We start from the raw sequence: 20,444 nt of genomic DNA on the forward strand, positions 1-20,444 counted from the left end.
TGAAACATCTTTTCCATCACTTTTGTGGCCAGCATAATTATTTTTTTTTCAAAGTTCGCATCCCCATTGAAGTCTATTGCGGTTCGCGAACTTTAACGCGAACCGAACCTTCCGCGGAAGTTCGCGAACCAGGTTCGCGAACCTAAAATCGGAAGTTCGGCCCAACTCTACTCAGTATGTCCGGGTTAGAGGTCAGGAGCGTCGTCCGGACACCGGCATCTATTGGAGAAGCCCGGTGGCTGACAGCAGGGAACAAGAGAGGTGGTAAGTATAGTAATTTCCCCTCCCTAGCCACCGCACCTTTAATTTTTTCAGTTGTAGTATCCTTTAAGTAACTGTGTGTGCCAAGTACCAGTGGGTGCCAAGTTGTAGGCAGTGTTAAAGAGGAACTCCAGCCTAAACAAACATACTGTCATTAAGTTACATTAGTTATATTAATTAAACTTGATAGGTAATATAATCTCTTACATACACTGTTTTGAAAGGAGGTGACAGGGAGCATGAGACACAGTTCCAACTGTCCTGTGTCCTGAGCACCTCTCCCAGTTGCTAGGCAACGTGAACAACAACATAGGAAATCCCATCATGCTCTGCACAGCATCAGGGAAAGAAAGACCAGGCTTTTTTTCTTTGATGTGTGGAGCTTAGCTAAAAATGCAGCTAAAAATGATGCTTTGGTAAGAAAAACAAAGTTCTGATGCTGTGAAACTGTTAAAGAAACACCAAGCCTTTTTAGTTCTGCTGAGTAGATTTTTAGTCCCGAGGTTCACTTTAAGTAACTGTAAGTGCCAAGAAGGACTAGGTGCTAAGCAGCACTAGGTGTCAAGCAAAAATAGGTGTTAAATAACCGTGCGTGTGAAGCATCTCATGGATGCTAGGTGATTGTGGCTGCCACGTTACTGTGGGTATCAAGTAGCAGTGGCTGCTAAGTAGTTGTGGGGACTAAGTAACTGAGTGACAGGTAACAGTGATTGCTAAGTAATAGGTGTTATAGTAATAGTTATAGGTGAAAAGTAGCAGTGAGTGTCAAATACCAGTAAGTGCAAGTAATTAAGCAAATGTAAGTGGTACAAAACCATGAGTGCCAAACAGAAATGGTTGCCAAGTTGCAGCGGGTACTAAGTAGCAGTGGGTAGTAGGAAGCAGTGTGCTAAGGTGTGGTTTGTGTTAAGGAGCATTGGGTGCAAAGTAACTATGGGCCTTTAGAAGCACTTGACGCCAAGTAAGGACTTTGCACAAGCACTGGGTGTGAGGAAACGCGGAAAGCCGCCGCGTGTGCCAAGAGCTAGGCGGCTGACCCCGTGTCCTACGCTGCGGTTTGCACGCGTCTGGTTGTTTGGTGGATCGCAGAAAAGCTGCCGCATGTCCTGACAGCAAAGCGGCTGTTTGCATGCAGCAGCGTGTGCTTGGTGTGGCTGGGTCTGTTAGTGCACCTAGGCAGATGGAGAGCTATGCACGCGCGGGCCTGAATTAAGGACCTTTATACCAGCAGGGGAAGTGTCAGCTGATCAGGAAGGTCAGCTGATTCCTGCAGGACTCATGATTGGCTGAATGGTTCGGGCGGGGCGGCAGTGTCCAGCAACTATATATTCTGCTGCTTGGTCAGTTGCTGGTTGCCTGTCGTTGCAAACACATACGTGGGAGCACTCAGACCTGTAGTCAGATCCTTAAGTGTGCCGGGACCAGCTGGAGCTGTAATCCTACACTTAGCTAGATTTTGGATACAGGATAGATGAAATCCGCACACCCACAGGTAAAGTCTGACTTTACCTGCGGGTGTGCGGATTTCATCTATCCTGTATCCTGATCTGCCACATTGGCTTCCAGCACCTTGCTCTAGGTAATAGAGGTTGAGCGGTCTTATCCTTTGCACTTAGCTAGATTCTGTTGATAGCTTAAAGTACTAGTTTGATTGTGTTTATCTGTTATGACTTCCTGCCTGTCTGACTACTCTCCTGATATCTGACTCTGTACCTTGCCTTTCTGATACTCCGTTGCAGGGCCGGGCCGAGGCATAGGCTGGAGAGGCTCCAGCCTCAGGGCGCAGTGTAGGAAGGGGCGCACAATTCATTCAGCTGTCATTCCTAATTGTGTATGAAGCAGAAAGAAATAAGAAAAGGGGATACATGGCAGTGACTGCAAGCCAGATAACTAGATATTAAGGTGTTGGGGAGGTTGTGGGCCCTGTGGCCCTCTTAGTCTAATAGCAATCAGTGCGTGACGGCTGGGGTGGGAGGGATGGAGGGGCGCACTTTGGTGCCTCAGCCTTGGGTGCTGGAGGACCTTGTCCCTGCTCTGCTCCGTTGCCAACCTCCGCTAGCCCCTGATTCTGCCTCTGTCTTCTGATCCTGTACTTTGTTTGTCTGTGAGTTGCCGACCTGGCCTTCCCGACCCTGAGAACTATCTCTATCACTAGGAGATAGTTCATGCCTTGTATGTTCTGGGCACCTGCTCCACAGGGCCAGCTCTGTATGTGCTGGGCACCTGCTCCACAGGGCCAGCTCTGTATTCGCTGGGCACCTGCTCCCCAGGGCCTTCCCGACCCTGAGAACTATCTCTATTACTAGGAGATAGTTCATGCCTTGTATGTTCTGGGCACCTGCTCCACAGGGCCAGCTTTGTATGTTCTGGGCACCTGCTCCACAGGGCCAGTTCTGTATGTGCTGGGCACCTGCTCCACAGGGCCAGCTCTGTATTTGCTGGGCACCTGCTCCCCAGGGCCAGCTCTGTATTTGCTGGGCACCTGCCCCATAGGGCCAGCTCTGTATTTGTTGGGCACCTGCTGCACAGGGCCAGCTCTGTATTTGCTGCCTCAGGGCCCATCCTGTATTCATTGGGAACTCGCTCCTCAGGTTTCCCAAGCTTGTTACTATTCTTCTGTATTCTGATCTTGTACCCCGATATTTCTGATACCCTGTTGCCGAACCCGGCTTGTTTATTAGACTCCGCCTCTGCTTTCTAAATCTGTACTGTATATGTCCGTGTGTTACGACCTGGCTTGCCCGACTCCGAAAACTGACCTTACTGTTAGAGGCAGTTCCCAGATCTGTTAGTGACACTCTCTCCTAGGTGTCACTCACGTTCTGTCCTTCCTACGCTCCGCCTGACTCCTCCCCTGGGAGAGTCCAGGCCTTCGGAAGGAATCTGTATTGCTGCAGTACTTCATACTGTATGGCACTTGTTTCTGAGGCTTAGTCCTCACGGTATTACTGTTGCACCAAGCACTCACACTACTCAGGTGTTCAGAGGTTAGCGTTATATCGGATTATCGGTGATACTGCAGATCATCAATAATCGGATATATATCTGTATTCCCAGTGATACTGCTGATCACCGAGAATCAGACCCTCTCTGCTCCACCGATCGTGACAGAACGACAGGCCCAAAAAAAAAACATGGTGACACTTGATGAACGGATCGATGTGTTAACCGCTACTCTTAAGGAAGTTAAGAAAACGGTTGATACATTGCAGACTCAGGTTAACCAACTGACTGAGTCAATTAAGTGTATTTTAAACTCTGTTGCACCAGTGTCACCCCCCTCTGTAATTCAATCTAGAGTACCCTCACCTGGGAAATTCGTAGGGCACCGCTCTAGGTTATCTGAATCAGAGAGGACGCGAAGACGCCTAGAGGGTCTTTGCTTCTATTGCGGACAACATGACCATTGGGTACGAAATTGCAGGAAAAAGTAAAGAAAAAAATTTTGGGGGATGGTGAGAGGCCCGAGTTCTAAGGAGTCTGCTGCGCCATCCCCGGGAAATACGGGATCTGGTGCTAGTTCAGATCCCGGCCTCCAGAAACCATGTACTGGCGTAACTGAACTTCTGGTGGGAAATCTGTCGCTCAAATATTGCCCCGATTTAGATACCTCCCGTCCGTCTGATAAATCTTTTCCGTGTTCACAGTGTAAAGAGGATTTTGTATATTATGCGGATCTCCTCAATCATAGAAAGTCCCACGTACATCCTGCACAACCTAGTATTTCTGAGAAATCGCGTTCTGGTGAGAACTCATATAGGCGAAGTATGACCTCACTGGGAGCGGAAAATAGTTTTGAAGAACAGATAGAGAGCTACTATGCGGATAACATTTCCGAACTTTATGAGAGTGATGGCTCTATCTATAGTCATGAATCTGCTGCGCAAGAGTCAAGCTTGCTTATTGCAGCAAATCGAGTTCAGGAGTCTGAAACCGTACAGTCTTCAGCTCCATCATCTGACCAGATTCTAAGTAACAAGAAACCACATTCATGTTCTGAGCATAATTTAGATCTTGTTAATCATAGTAGACCCCACTTTAAGGGATACATATATTCATGTTCTAAGTGTGGGGACTCTTTTGTACCTGAGGGACGACCTGTGACTAATGGGAAATCTCACACAGGTGAGAAATTATACGTGTGTCCTGTATGTGAGGAGAAACTTCTCAGTCATGGGAAGTCTCACACCAATGAGAAAAACGTATTCATGTTTTGAGTGTGGGGTCCCTTTTGTACCCGATCTACCGCCTGTAGCCCATGGGAGATCTCACACCGGTGAGAAGCTGTACTGGTGTTCTGTATGTGAGGAAGAACTTCTCAGTCATGGGAAGTCTCACACTGATGAGAAATCACATTAATGTTCTGAGTGTGGGAAATTTTTTAAACATAACATAAATCTTGTCAATCGTAGAAACTCACACTGCGGGGGACAGCTTTATTCGTCTTATGAGTGTGAACTTCTCAGTCATTGGAAGTCTCACACCGATGAGAAAACGTATTCATGTTCTGAGTGTGGGAAATGTTTTTCGCCTGATCCACCGGTTGTCACTTATGAGAAATCTCGCACCTGTGAGAGGTTGTAATTATGTTCTGAATGCGAGAAAATTAGTGACTATCACATTTATACCTTGTTCCAAAATCCTGAATCTGACACAGGACGGTCCTCGACTTTGGTATCTGATCAGGTGAAGAGTGTGGGTATGAGATGAGGACGTCGCTATCATTGTCTCCTGGGGATCTGTCTGGGGCGTGTCCGGAGTCCACGCCTCAGGGGGGGGGTTCTGTCAGGAAACGCGGAAAGCCGCCGCGTGTGCCAAGAGCTAGGCGGCTGACCCCGCGTCCTACGCGGCGGTTTGCACGCGTCTGGTTGTTTGGTGGATCGCAGAAAAGCCGCCGCATGTCCTGACAGCAAAGCGGCTGTTTGCATGCAGCAGCGTGTGCTTGGTGTGGCTGGGTCTGTTAGTGCACCTAGGCAGATGGAGAGCTATGCACGCGCGGGCCTGAATTAAGGACCTTTATACCAGCAGGGGAAGTGTCAGCTGATCAGGAAGGTCAGCTGATTCCTGCAGGACTCATGATTGGCTGAATGGTTCGGGCGGGGCGGCAGTGTCCAGCAACTATATATTCTGCTGCTTGGTCAGTTGCTGGTTGCCTGTCGTTGCAAACACATACGTGGGAGCACTCAGACCTGTAGTCAGATCCTTAAGTGTGCCGGGACCAGCTGGAGCTGTAATACTACACTTAGCTAGATTCTGTTGATAGCTTAAAGTACTAGTTTGATTGTGTTTATCTGTTATGACTTCCTGCCTGTCTGACTACTCTCCTGATATCTGACTCTGTACCTTGCCTTTCTGATACTCCGTTGCCAACCTCCGCTAGCCCCTGATTCTGCCTCTGTCTTCTGATCCTGTACTTTGTTTGTCTGTGAGTTGCCGACCTGGCCTTCCCGACCCTGAGAACTATCTCTATCGCTAGGAGATAGTTCATGCCTTGTATGTGCTGGGCACCTGCTCCACAGGGCCAGCTCTGTATGTGTTGGGCACCTGCTCCACAGGGCCTTCCCGACCCTGAGAACTATCTCTATCACTAGGAGATAGTTCATGCCTTTTATGTTCTGGGCACCTGCTCCACAGGGCCAGCTTTGTATGTTCTGGGCACCTGCTCCACAGGGCCAGTTCTGTATGTGCTGGGCACCTGCTCCACAGGGCCAGCTCTGTATGTGCTGGGCACCTGCTCCACAGGGCCAGCTCTGTATTTGCTGGGCACCTGCTCCCCAGGGCCAGCTCTGTATTTGCTGGGCACCTGCCCCATAGGGCCAGCTCTGTATTTGTTGGGCACCTGCTGCACAGGGCCAGCTCTGTATTTGCTGCCTCAGGGCCCATCCTGTATTCATTGGGAACTCGCTCCTAAGGTTTCCCAAGCTTGTTACTATTCTTCTGTATTCTGATCTTGTACCCCGATATTTCTGATACCCTGTTGCCGAACCCGGCTTGTTTATTAGACTCCGCCTCTGCTTTCTAAATCTGTACTGTATATGTCCGTGTGTTACGACCTGGCTTGCCCGACTTCGAGAACTGACCTTACTGTTAGAGGCAGTTCCCAGATCTGTTAGTGACACTCTCTCCTAGGTGTCACTCACGTTCTGTCCTTCCTACGCTCCGCCTGACTCCTCCCCCGGGAGAGTCCAGGCCTTCGGAAGGAATCTGTATTGCTGCAGTACTTCATACTGTACGGCACTTGTTTCTGAGGCTTAGTCCTCACGGTATTACTGTTGCACCAATCACTCACACTACTCAGGTGTTCAGAGGTTAGCGTTATATCGGATTATCGGTGATACTGCAGATCATCAATAATCGGATATATATCTGTATTCCCAGTGATACTGCTGATCACCGAGAATCAGACCCTCTCTGCTCCACCGATCGTGACACTGGGTAAGCTGGGAACATCAGACTTGGAGAAAAAGAAGGTCTCACTTACCAAGAAATATTTGTCAAACTGGGTTTATTTATCTTGGAAAAAAAGATGGCTAAGGGGTGACATGATTAACATGTATAAATACTTGAGAGGGCAATACAAAAGCTGTGTGTGTTTACCTCTATGTCATGATGAAGAAGTTTTTTGCACAAACAGCAAAATGTATTCATATATTGTTTTTTCTAGTGATGAGCGTAATGACTAATTACGATTATGCAAAATTAATCGTAATTAGGTTATTATGCTCAACACTAGAAATGGACTAGAAATTAAGTCTAATCGGAAATTCATAATTTCATAGCGGAAACAAATCGAATTTCATGTTTAATACGGAAATTCGTCCGTTCTCGAAATTGTGTTCCAGTCCAGAGCCACCTGATACATTAAAGTGACAGCACATGCAGGGACCTTTGCATTATCACATATTGCATGGCCCCAAACCAAGTGTCTCAGCATGCATGACCGCTAAGAGCACCTTGGCAAAGAGCACCTGCCTTAGAAGTGGCTGCAGGTAGAGCCTCCTAATACATTTAAAGCGACAGCACATGCAGGGGCCTTTGCATTATCAGTAATTGGAATCAGTAATAGCAATCAATGAGTTACTTTCCTAAGTTTAGTAATTACTTTAATTTGCATAATTACTATTATAAAACAATATGCCCATTTTCATAATTAAAATACTTTTGTTTCTATAGAAAACACGAAATTACGAAATTTTGCATTAAACGTGAATTTGTGGCATAACGTGAAAGTACGTGATGGAAATTACGCTTGCAGAATTCCGAATTATGGTTTGTATGGCAATCACAAAATTATGAATTTGCATCGTAGCTGCAAAATCCGCATTTGTAATTACGCAAATTTCAGCTCAACAATAGTCACTTCATCTTTCAATGCAAAATATGAACATACTAGGGTAAATGTTCAAAGTTACTGAATACAAAATGTCGTACCTCAGCTGTCCAGGAACCAGTAATTGTTTGAGACACTCTGTAGGTGTAGACAAACTCCTTATGCCTGAAAACAAAATGAAAACGTGGATTAAGTTCTGTAATCCAAAAAAAAAGACTTACTCAGTACTCATAGCTAATGAGAATTCATGTTTTACTGACATCTGACATTAAAAAAAAAACTCTAAAATTAGACTTGCACCAACACACAACCAAGGGCATAACTACAGGGGAGCAGCCCCTGCAACCGCAGGTGGGCCCCCGAACTGTAAGAGGGCCCCAGCTACTACTTCACTCCCTCCCATAAAGGGTAGTGTAGTGGGGGTGTCTCACCACCTCGCAGGGAAAAAAAATATAGGAGACAAATACGGGCACCCAATAGTGTAGTATATTAGTATGCAATTGAAAAAAGGAATTTCAATAAATTACTACTCACAAAAGGAGGTTGCAAGGGCAACCAACCGTAGGAAGCAGGTGGAGACCATAAACCCAACTCCACTCGGGGTAGTCCCAGCCGGGACCTGGATGTGGTCGCTCTCCTTGAAAAAGTAGGGACAGGTGTCCACTGTGGGGCACCCACAGGTGGTCTGTCACCTCCCCTCAAACACAGATATTTTGGGGGTATAGCTATGCACAATTGAAGGTAAAGAGGCGCCCTGGTTGAAATAAAAGCATCTAAAAACAGCTTAAAATCGAGGAAATAATATAATAATAATATCGACTTGTTCATTTGGCACTTTTATTGGCCTGATGAAGCGGGCTTGGACCCGCGAAACGCGTTGCCTGTGCTAAATAAAAATCTTTTGTCATATACAATCAGATCAGGTGTGGTTGTGGCTACACTTGTTATGAGTTTGAGGATCATAATGTCCACACTTGTTTTATGACCCTTGCAAGATGGGCCCCCAGGCTGCGAGGGACACCAGGGTGGGCAAGGGAAAGGATGTGAACACTGGGGGGCCGCATCAAAGTTTTGCTGGGTGGCCCATTGATTTATAGTTTTGCCACTGCACACAATCATACACAAGCACGTGCCCACATACAGCCAACCATACATGTTTGTACACACTCATACATGTGCACACACACATTCTCACACAGACACACACTCACACACACTGGGACGCATTTCTGGAAAGACCACCACAGCCCGGGCCTTGGGCGGTGGCTGGACTAGGAAAAGGGATTACTGCATATGGAAGAAGAGGTTGCAAACTGAATACAAAGGTTGCAAATAAGGAGCAATACATGGAAGTAGGGAACTGCTGCCCAAGGGACCTGTATAGAACTGAAGGAGACTGCTGTACATGAGTGTTAGACATGGAAAGGGGGCTGCACAAGGAATAGGAGGGGGTGCTGCACATGGAAGGGAAGCTGCAAGATACTTGGCCTAGGGGTGGAAAAAGTATGTATCCGGCCTCACTCACTCACTCACTATTTGGATACTACTACCAACTACCTACTGTGAGCGAGAAAAGCTATGAAAATAGCATAACTCATTATTTAGCCTTTTTGTCCCAATGGACAGTGGTGCTCAGCAAGATTTCGAACTACCCATTTAATCCAAACTTTTTCCACTATCCGAACTTTGAATAGCAATTCAGATATTTTTTAAAATCCGAATAGAATATCCGAGCAAACTCGGATTTCCCATCTGAAATCTGAAATCTGGGCGGATAGTTAGTTCAGATATCCAGCAGAAGCCAAAATCACCTTCAATGGCCAAAATCCCTTTCGAAGGCATCCAGGCCGAGAGAGAGAGAGAGAGAGAGAGACCTCCGAAAGGGGTTTTTGCCATTTTAGGAGACTTTTGGAAGTCATTTTCAGGTCACTTCCGGCTTTCTATCCGGATATCTGAATCCGGCCGGATACTGAGGTCGGATATCCGATTCGGATCCGGATTGGAAAATTTTAAACTCGTATATCCGACCCAGATCAGATATCTAGGTATCCAGATCCGGATTAGATCCAGATAGTGAAAAGTGGTATCTGAGCAGCACTGCTACTGGAACAATTCACAGACTTTTTGTAAATAAACAAGCACAGGAGTGACGAAGCCTTACTTCACCTCTATGTGCTCATTTCTAACAGGTCTTTTTACAGTTTGTCGTTAAAAGAGCTGCAGCAGCTTAATTAGGCTGTCACACTCTAATCCACCATCGCAGCATCAGCATCATCACATTCATTCTAATGGAAACAGTGCAGAAAGCAATTCTTGCACAGTGCTGTTATAATTCAATTTTTATAAATTGGAGTCATGATAACAAGACAACTGAATTCGAAAAGCAGTGCAGGCAATCTGTTTTTAATAAATAATTATGTTGGTGCTGCAAAATGAGAGGAAGTAAAGTTTCTTATTTCTTATAATCAGGAACTACTGTATATATTTATGCCAACAGTTCCTGTAAAACAATTCTCAGAACACTTCTCCAATTCATATATTTTCATATTGATATAAAAATGATCCCACATACAATCAGGACAAGCAGGGGGCATGGGCAGCACATCAATATCAATGAATTATGTGAATGGTACAATGAGTGGAGTCTGATTATAAGTCTCAGTTCCACTCTACATTATGAATGTCATTTATGTAGGCAATGTAAATGATAGATGTGTTGGTCTTAGCAATCCAGCAACAAAAGAGTTACAGTCAGCATACTCCCTTTGTTCTTGGCTATCTTACCTGCCTTTGATAACTGAATGTCTGGTGCAGTCAGCCCAGCATAACTGAAACGTCTTGTCACTGATCATATTGGGAAAGTATTACTGTTTATTTGTTGTACCTCCTCTGTGCTTCTTAAAGACACAGCCAGATAATCTTTGTGCAGTCCTGATACAGTGGCGTACCTAGGGTATTTGGCACCCGGTGCTGATTATCCACAGACACCCCTCCCCCTAGCAATCAGGAAGACAACGTGCGGCGTGCTTAGCCGAAAAATGGGGCTACAATGTGCGGCTGCGCTGAAAAATGAGTGTGGTCATGGACCAAAATATGGGTGTGGTCACAGGTGGAGACAAATTTACATGAACTTAGCAATGGTGGGACATTAGATTAGGACAGTGGTGGCGAACTTTTTGGAGGCCGAGTGCCCAAACTGCAACCCAAAAGTTACTTATCTATCGCAAAGCGCCAACAGCAATTTAAACTAAATACAAACATTTTAACTTATACGTGAACAATCCAAGTTGAAAATAAACTGTGAAGATAAACAATTTCATCCATCCTACTCCTGAAAAATGTATTGTTTTAGAAACCCCCTCCCCCCAGTTTTAATTTTCTGTTTTAAAATGCTAAACAAGTAGGTTTAAGGCTATTGTCTCATGATTATGATTCAGCTTTTTCCATAGTCTCACAGTTAGCAATCATTAGGCCCCAAACAAGTCAAATTCAGCAATCATTAGGCCCCCAACAAGACAAATTCAGAAATCTTGAGGCACCCAACAAATCATGAGGCCCCCAACAAGACAAATTCAGCAATCATGAGGCCATCAACAAGACAAATTCAGCAGTCATAAGGCACATAAATAGACAGCATTTCACATAAATGGGCAGAATGCTCCCTTAATATGGTAGACACCTCTCACCTGACTTCTGAATTCTCCTCTACTGGCTGCTGTGCCTGGCTGGCAATACTGTTTTTGGCTGGATTGGGGATGATGTGTGGACTGAAAGGCCTGGCTGTGATGCTGTGGCCTGACTGGTGGTGATGCTGTGGCCTGACTGGCGGTGATGCTGTGGCCTGACTGGCGGTGATGCTGTGGCTGGGCTGGCTGGCGGTGATGCTGTGGCTGGGCTGGCTGGCGGTGATGCTGTGGCTGTGCCTGGCTGGCGGTGATGCTGTGGCTGTGCCTGGCTGGTTGAAGTAAATGCTGGCCTGACTGGGGGTGATGCTGTGGCCTTTTTGACAGTGATTCTGGGCTGGTTGGCTGGTGGTGATGTTGGGCTGGCTGGCCTAGATAGTTTAGGTAGTTAAAGGTGCCCCCTAGTTTAGGTAGTGCCAGGAACCAGTGTAGGTATTATAGTAGTCTCCAGTACAGCTAGTATAGTGGCCCCCAGTATAGCTAGTATAGTGGTCCCCAGTATAGGTAGTATAATGGTCCCCAGTATAGCTAGCATAGTGACCCCCAGTATAGCTAGTATAGTTGCCCCCAGTATAGCTAGTATAGTTTCCCCCAGCCAGTATAGCTAGTATAGTTTCCCCCAGCCAGTATAGCTAGTATAGTTTCCCCCAGCCAGTATAGCTAGTATAGTTGCCCCCAGCCAGTATAGCTAGTATAGTTGCCCCCAGTAGGTATAGCTAGTTTAGTTTCCCCCAGCAAGTATAGCTAGTATAGTTGCCCCCCGCCAGTATAGCTAGTATAGTTGCCCCCAGCCAGTATAGCTAGTATAGTTGCCCCCAGCCAGTATAGCTAGTATAGTTGCCCCCAGCCAGTATAGTAGCCCCCAGCCAGTATAGCTAGTATAGTTGCCCCCAGCCAGTATAGCTAGTATAGTTGCCCCCAACCAATATAGCTAGTATAGTTGCCCCCAGCCAGTATAGCTAGTATAGTTGCCCCCAACCAGTATAGCTAGTATAGTTGCCCCCAGTAAGTATAGCTAGTTTAGTTGCCCCCAGTAACTATAGCTAGTATAGTTGCCCCCCGCCAGTATAGCTAGTATAGTTGCCCCCAGCCAGTATAGCTAGTATAGTTGCCCCCAGCCAGTATAGCTAGTATAGTTGCCCCCAGTAGGTATAGCTAGTTTAGTTTCCCCCAGCAAGTATAGCTAGTATAGTTGCCCCCCGCCAGTATAGCTAGTATAGTTGCCCCCAGCCAGTATAGCTAGTATAGTTGCCCCCAGCCAGTATAGCTAGTATAGTTGCCCCCAGCCAGTATAGTAGCCCCCAGCCAGTATAGCTAGTATAGTTGCCCCCAGCCAGTATAGCTAGTATAGTTGCCCCCAACCAATATAGCTAGTATAGTTGCCCTGAGCCAGTATAGCTAGTATAGTTGCCCCCAGCCAGTATAGCTAGTTTAGTTGCCCCCAGTAAGTATAGCTAGTTTAGTTGCCCCCAGTAAGTATAGCTAGTATAGTTGCCCCCAGTAAGTATAGCTAGTATAGTTGCCACCCTCCAGTATAGCTAGTATAGTTGCCCCCCGCCAGTATAGTTGCCCCCAGTAAGTATAGCTAGTATAGTTGCCCCCCGCCAGTATAGCTAGTAAAGTTGCCCCCAGCCAGTATAGTTGCCCCCAGTAAGTATAGCTAGTATAGTTGCCCCCAGTATAGCTAGTATAGTTCCCCCCAGGAGGGTGAAAGCAGCGCTAGAAGGAGGGGCTGTGGAGGCAGCGGTGGGGAGGGGGGAAATATCCCCCTCCCTCACCTGGGACCCCTCCTTCTGCCTCTCTCCCCCTCCATAGCTAACTGTCGGGAAGTGCAGGGGCGGCCGGAGGCGTGCTGAGACTTACTCACCTCATTTCCGCGTTCCAAGCGTGGAGAGCAGCGTCATGTCGTCACAGGTCTGTCTTCAACGCTGCCCACTGTGCTTCCTGATTAGCGTTGAAGACAGACCTGTGACGACATGACGCTGCGCTCCACGCTTGGAACGCGGAAATGAGGTGAGTAAGTCTCAGCACGCCTCCGGCCGCCCCTGCACTTTCCGACAGTTAGCTATGGAGGGGGAGAGAGGCAGAAGGAGGGGTCCCAGGTGAGGGAGGGGGGGATATATCCCCCCCTCCCCACCGCTGCCTCCACAGCCCCTCCTTCTAGCGCTGCTTTCACCCTCCTGCTGTGCTGCTGTGGGGGGTCGTGGTGACACCCCCCTGGGTGTCTGTCACCCGGTGAGCCACGCCCCCCCGCGCCCTATGGTAGGGACGCCACTGGTCCTGAATTACAGGGACAAATAAGAAGAATTGCAATTCATTCAAGTTTTATCCACCTTTAAACCTGCCCAAGAAGGTGGGTAGAAGTACAGAAGAAAGTAACCTGAGAGCTGAAGCACAGCTAGGGCGAAAAGGGCATCCGGGGCGGGCCCTGAGACAGACTGACCAGGCACGATTGGGTTTTCAGGTGTGAAACAAAGGTGGAGTGTCTTGGTTAACCCCAGGCACTATAAGACAACTGGATCAAGGGGGGTTACCTCCTTTCCGATTCATCTAGGATACGGGGAAACTCTAACGCCCACCCTCCCGTGCGTCACTTGTCAGAGATTCGCAAGTGGCAACTTGGGTGTTAGGATACAACAAGAAACAGCAAAGTTAGGTTGTGTTCCCAACAGATTTGTCACAGCAGGAGGTGGATCTGTGACAATGCCGGCCTGTAGGACATCAGAAGGAGAAGTACCCACCGAGCTTGTTTCATGGAATAATGCATAATGCTATGAGTGTATAATGCAAATTATGGTATATGGGTGCCATTAAGGAACTTAAAGTGGATCCGAGGTGAACTTTTACTCATTGCATAATTGTGTTCCTTTCCTATTGTTTATAGGGCATTCCTCAAGCCAAATACTTTTTTGTTTTTGTTTTAATACTCTAATTCCCTATAAACTAAATAAACCACGCCCACAGGTTCTCAGGGAGCCTTGGCAGTAGCAAGGGCTCATGGAAGCTCAGTCTGGGCAGGAGGAGGAGGAGGTGTTACTAGCCATTGATTTCAGAGGCAGAGGGGAGGAGGGAGGAGGGGGGATTAGGTTTTTTTCACAGGCTTAGTGATCAAGATACCGATAAGCCTGCCTCTGTGTAAAGTTTACAAACAACATGGTTGCTGTCATTGTATCACAGGAAGAAATAATCATTTTCTATTAAAGCTGTTTGCAGCTAATTTGCTGTGTAAACTATCTAAACGTTAGATAAAATATATAGATAAGTTACTTGTTATAGTTAATTTTTCATCTCGGATCTGCTTTAATGGTACAATGGTTGGTTGTCATTAACAAAGTTAATGGCATTATGGTTGTTGGTTGTCATCAGCGAAGTTGATGGCATTATGGTTGTCATTAATTTAATGGTATTATGGTTGTCACTAGTGGAGTCAGTGGCCAAATGGTGAAACAAAGGCTGGTGGCTGGTACGGTGACATTCACGAAGATCAAAGGCATTGTCATGGGAGCTGGTAGAGCACGGTTGCACATGTTATTTCATAATGTTGATGTGTTATTGTTGTTTTATCTGAATTCTGTAATAATGTTGTCGCCTTTAAACTCCAATTGGGTGTCACAGCTTTATTTCATGTAGATGGTAAGGTCATCTCGTATGGGTTCTGCCCCGGTCATGTTTTCCCTCCAATCACTGTCTTGTGCCTCTGGCTTCCTCTTGGCCATAACCCAGGAGGTATTAATTTCACAAAGCTTATCAAAATTATGCGCTGCCTCACAGTCCACTATACTTAACAGAACACTGTCAAGTCCCACAGATCCAAAAAGTTCAGATCCAAACAGTTCAGAAGTTCTTCTATTCTTGGAGCCGGAGAGTCTCATGCAAAAAAAGGGGAAAAGAAAGAACAAAAAACTTCATCGCATAGGCTGCCAGGGCAAATATCAGTCCTTCACCAACTATGGCCCGTGCACAGTTCTATTGAGTATCACCACTCGTCGTGCAAAACCACCACCCGTGGCTATTGCTCTCACCTTCTCCTCTGGCTGCCCAGACCCACAGACAGCTATAATAGCATATGAATCCAAACGATCACACTCTCATTTCCTCTAGTTATATTCCAGTCCACAAACAGGTCTCTCAATAAAACAAAGAAAAAACCTCATTGCGCAGGCTGCACTGCTGATATGGAAAAGGAACACACCCACTCCCGGGATATGTCACCGTGTTTGCTTGAGAGGGTCACCAATAGCACACTGTGTACATAACCCAGGAGGAAGTGATCCACACTGTCACTTCTGGGCACACTAAATTGCCCGAATCAGGCTTTTACCACCACAAGCAGCTTCTCCTGTGGGTGGTTTCAATGCATCCATCTGAAAATGGCGCCTGTGAATAATGGCGCAAAGTGTTGCCGCTAATCCGTTTGCCGCTTATCGCTATTTAACGTTAAAGCCTTATTGTTATTTAGCGTTAAAGCCTTATTGTTATTTAGCGTTAACACAGAACCTTCTCTGTACCTATCCCTAACCCCTAAACCCCCTGGTGGTGCCTAACCCTAACCACCCCCTGTTGGTGCCTAACGCTAACCACCCCCCTGGTGGTGCCTAACCCTAACCACCCCCTGGTGGTGCCTAACCCTAATCACCACCCTGGTGGTGCATAACCCTAAGACCCCCTGGTGGTGCCTAACCCTAATCACCCCCTGTTGGTGCCTAACCCTAATCACCCCCCTGGTCATGCCTAACCCTAATCACCCCCCTGGTGGTGCCTAACCCTAAGACCCCCCTGGTGGTGCCTAACCCTAAGACCCCCCTGGAGGTGCCTAACCCTAACCACCCCCTGGTGGTGCCTAACCCTAACCTTGACAGTGTTACATTAAATCCATTCATCGTTTTGCAGTTAAATAACTTCTGCAGTTTGGCTTATGTAGGACGCTATTGATAAATAACGTTAGTGTGTGCCACTATTGATAAATAACGTTAGTGTGTGCCACTATTGATAAATAACGTTAGTGTGTGCCACTATTGATAAATAACGTTAGTGTGTGCCACTATTGATAAATAACGTTAGTGTGTGCCGTTTTTCTTCTTTTTTTCCCTGTGCGCCATTATTATGCAGTACTAACGATAAATAGCGATAAGCGTATCTTTTTAATGCGGCGCCATTTCTATGCATAGGCACTGTGCGCCATTATTCACTGATCCCGGTTTCAATGAGGTCTGATGTCCCAGTATATACAGAATTTGTTTCCTGGTGTTGTCAGAGACACTATTGCTCCATTAGCCCAGCCGCCAGATGCAGCTCTGTCTCAGTTACTTCCTCCAACACTGCACACAGGCTCTAGCTCCAATGCTTCCCCTGGGGGGCTTTTGGTGGCTAAAAAGATGATAGGCAACTATGTGAAAGGTTGGGGGGTGTTTGGGTAAAGAGATAACTACGTGTGTAGGGGGGTTGTTGGGTTTAGAGGTGACTGGGCACTATGTGTGAGTGTTGGGGGGGTGGCTCAATGGATTACTGCCAACTATGTGCAGAGGTAAGGCGGTTAAAAAAATATAACTGGCTACTAGTTGTGGGGGAAGGGGTAAAGAGATGACTGGCTATTACGTGTGGGGTTTGATCTGCAGGGCATACTTTTTTTTTAATCTACCAATGTGGGACTGCGTTGCTAACAATAAATCAGCCTGGAGCACTGGCAAACAAGTAATTAAATTGGCGGTAAAAGGTTATTAAACCGCTTTTTTACCAATTGGCCATTGTTGGGTTAAGAGGTGACTGGGCACCATGTGTCTGATGCTGTGAAACTGTTAAAGAAACACCAAGCCTTTTCAGTTCTGCTGAGTAAATTTTTAGTCCGGAGGTTCACTTAAAGTTATCAGTTCAGTTCTGTTTAAAAGTGACTGCCACACACCAGTAAAGCAAGAACATTTTTTACTTACAAATCTGGATAGGCAGGTAGATCTCCAAGGAATTATGAATTACATCAAATATTTTTTCCTCAATAAAAGGTTAAAAATATATATTTTACATGTTAACCACTTCAGGACCACAGTCTTTTCGCCCCTTAAAGGGAAGGTCCAAGCAAAAAAAAAAAAATGAGATTCACTTACCTGGGGCTTCTACCAGCCCCATGCAGCCATTCTGTGCCCTCGTAGTCACTCACTGCTGCTCCAGTCCCCCGCTGGCAGCTTTCTGACCTCGGAGGTCAGGGCCAAATTGCGTATATTTTTACACATTCCCGCTAGTGCAGGAACATTAACACCTACATTTTTACGCGTTAGTGGTGAAACGCGTAAATTTTTGTTCCTGCACTAGCTGGAATGTGTAAAAATGTATGCAATGTGGCCCTGACCTCCGAGGTCAGAAAGCTGCCAGCAGGGGACTGGAGCAGCAGTGAGTGACTACAAGGGCACAGGATGGCTACATGGGGCTGGTAGAAGCCCCAGGTAAGTGAATCTCATTTTTTTTTTTTTGCTTGAACCTTCCCTTTAAGGACCAGAGCCTTTTTCTCCATTCAGACCACTGCAGCTTTCACGGTTTATTGCTCGCTCATACAACCTACCACCTAAATGAATTTTACCTCCTTTTCTTGTCACTAATACAGCTTTCTTTTGGTGCTATTTGATTGCTCCTGCGATTTTTACTTTTTATTATATTCAGCAAAAAAGACATGAATTTTGGCAAAAAAATGATTTTTTTTAACTTTCTGTGCTGACATTTTTCAAATAAAGTAAAATTTCCTATACATTTGAGCGCGAAAGTTATTCTGCTACATGTCTTTGATAAAAAAAAAACCATTCAGTGTATATTTATTGGATTGGGTAAAAGTTATAGCGTTTACAAACTATGGTGCCAAAAGTGAATTTTCCCATTTTCAAGCATCTCTGACTTTTCTGCGCACCTGTCAGGTTTCATGAGGGGCTAAAATTCCAGGAAAGTACAAATACCCCCCAAATGACCCCATTTTGGAAAGAAGACATCCCAAAGTATTCAGTGAGAGGCATGGTGCGTTCATAGAAGATTTTATTTTTTGTCACAAGTTAGCGGAAAATGACACTTTCTGACAAAAAAGAAAAAAAAAAAAAGTTTCCATTTCTTCTAACTTGCGACAAAAAAAAATGAAATCTGCCACGGACTCACTATGCTCCTCTCTGAATACCTTGAAGTGTCTACTTTCCAAAATGGGGTCATTTGTGGGGTGTGTTCACTGTCCTGGCATTTTGGGGGGTGCCTAATTGTAAGCACCCCTGTAAAGCCTAAAGATGCTCATTGGACTTTGGGCCCCTTAGCGCAGTTAGGCTTCAAAAAAGTGCCACACATGTGGTATTGCCGTACTCAGGAGAAGTAGTATAATGTGTTTTGGGGTGTATTTTTACACATACCCATGCTGGGTGGGAGAAATATCTCCGTAAATGACAATTTTTTATTTTTTTTTACACACAATTGTCTATTTATAGAGATATTTCTCCCACTCAGCATGGGTATGTGGAAAAATACACCCCAAAACACATTATACTACTTCTCCTGAGTACGGCGATACCACATGTGTGGCACTTTTTTGCACCCTAACTGCGCTAAGGGGCCCAAAGTCCAATGAGTACCTTTAGGATTTCACAGGTCATTTTGAGAAATTTGGTTTCAAGACTACTCCTCACGGTTTAGGGCCCCTAAAATGCCAGGACAGTATAGGAACCCCACAAATTACCCCATTTTAGAAAGAAGACACCCCAAGGTATTCCGTTAGGAGTATGGTGAGTTCATAGAAGATTTTTTTTTTGTCACAAGTTAGCAGAAATTGATTTTAAATTTTTTTTTCACAAAGTGTCATTTTCCGCTAACTTGTGACAAAAAATAAAATCTTCTATGAACTCACCATACTCCTAACGGAATACCTTGGGGTGTCTTCTTTCTAAAATGGGGTCATTTGTGGGATTCCTATACTGCCCTGGCATTTTAGGGGCCCTAAACCGTGAGGAGTAGTCTTGAAACCAAATGTCGCAAAATGACCTGTGAAATCCTAAAGGTACTCATTGGACTTTGGGCCCCTTAGCGCAGTTAGGGTGCAAAAAAGTGCCACACATGTGGTATCGCCGTACTCGGGAGAAGTATTATAATGTGTTTTGGGGTGTATTTTTACACATACCCATGCTGGGTGGGAGAAATATCTCTGTAAATGACAATTATTTGATTTTTTTTACACACAATTGTCCATTTACAGAGAGATTTCTCCCACCCAGCATGGGTATGTATAAAAATACACCCCAAAACACATTATACTACTTCTTCTGAGTACGGCGATACCACATGTGTGACACTTTTTTGCAGCCTAGGTGCGCTAAGGGGCCCAACGTCCTATTCACAGGTCATTTTGAGGCATTTGTTTTCTAGACTACTTCTCACGGTTTAGGGCCCCTAAAATGCCAGGGCAGTATAGGAACCCCACAAGTGACCCCATTTTAGAAAGAAGACACCCCAAGGTATTCCGTTATGGGTATGGTGAGTTCGTAGAAGATTTTATTTTTTGTCACAAGTTAGTGAAAAATTACACTTTGTGAAAAAAACAATAAAAATCCAATTTCCGCTAACTTTTGACAAAAAATAAAATCTTCTATGAACTCATCATACACCTAACAGAATACCTTGGGGTGTCTTCTTTCTAAAATGGGGTCACTTGTGGGGTTCCTATACTGCCCTGGCATTTTAGGGGCCCTAAACCGCGAGGAGTAGTCTAGAAAACAAATGCCTCAAAATGACTGTTCAGGGGTATAAGCATCTGCAAATTTTGATGACAGGTGGTCTATGAGGGGGCAAATTTTGTGGAACCGGTCATAAGCAGGGTGGCCTCTTAGATGACAGGATGTATTGGGCCTGTTCTGATGGATAGGAGTGCTAGGGGGGTGACAGGAGGTGATTGATGGGTGTCTCAGGGGGCGGTTAGAGGGGAAAATAGATGCAATCAATGCACTGGGGAGGTGATCGGAAGGCGGTCTGAGGGGGATCTGAGGGTTTGGCCGAGTGATCAGGAGCCCACACGGGGCAAATTAGGGCCTGATCTGATGGGTAGGTGTGCTAGGGGGTGACAGGAGGTGATTGATGGGTGTCTCAAGGTGTGATTAGAGGGGGGAAATAGATGCAAGCAATGCACTGGCGAGGTGATCAGGGCTGGGGTCTGAGGGCGTTCT

At 45.9% G+C, this 20,444-nt stretch overlaps 1 protein-coding gene across 1 annotated transcript in view; it reads right to left on the reverse strand.

Moving 5' to 3' along the window:
- The window catches only part of SH2D1A (SH2 domain containing 1A), a 94,563-nt gene that overhangs the window by 20,084 nt on the left and 54,035 nt on the right, over positions 1-20,444 (reverse strand). Inside the window, exon 2 of the mRNA XM_068249614.1 lies at positions 7,693-7,756. Within this exon, the coding sequence (XP_068105715.1) occupies positions 7,693-7,756 (64 nt within the window). The remainder of the gene's footprint in view (positions 1-7,692; positions 7,757-20,444) is intronic.

This window comes from Hyperolius riggenbachi, chromosome 8, assembly GCF_040937935.1.
Source record: "Hyperolius riggenbachi isolate aHypRig1 chromosome 8, aHypRig1.pri, whole genome shotgun sequence".
In the NCBI taxonomy this organism is placed as follows: Eukaryota; Metazoa; Chordata; class Amphibia; order Anura; family Hyperoliidae; genus Hyperolius; species Hyperolius riggenbachi.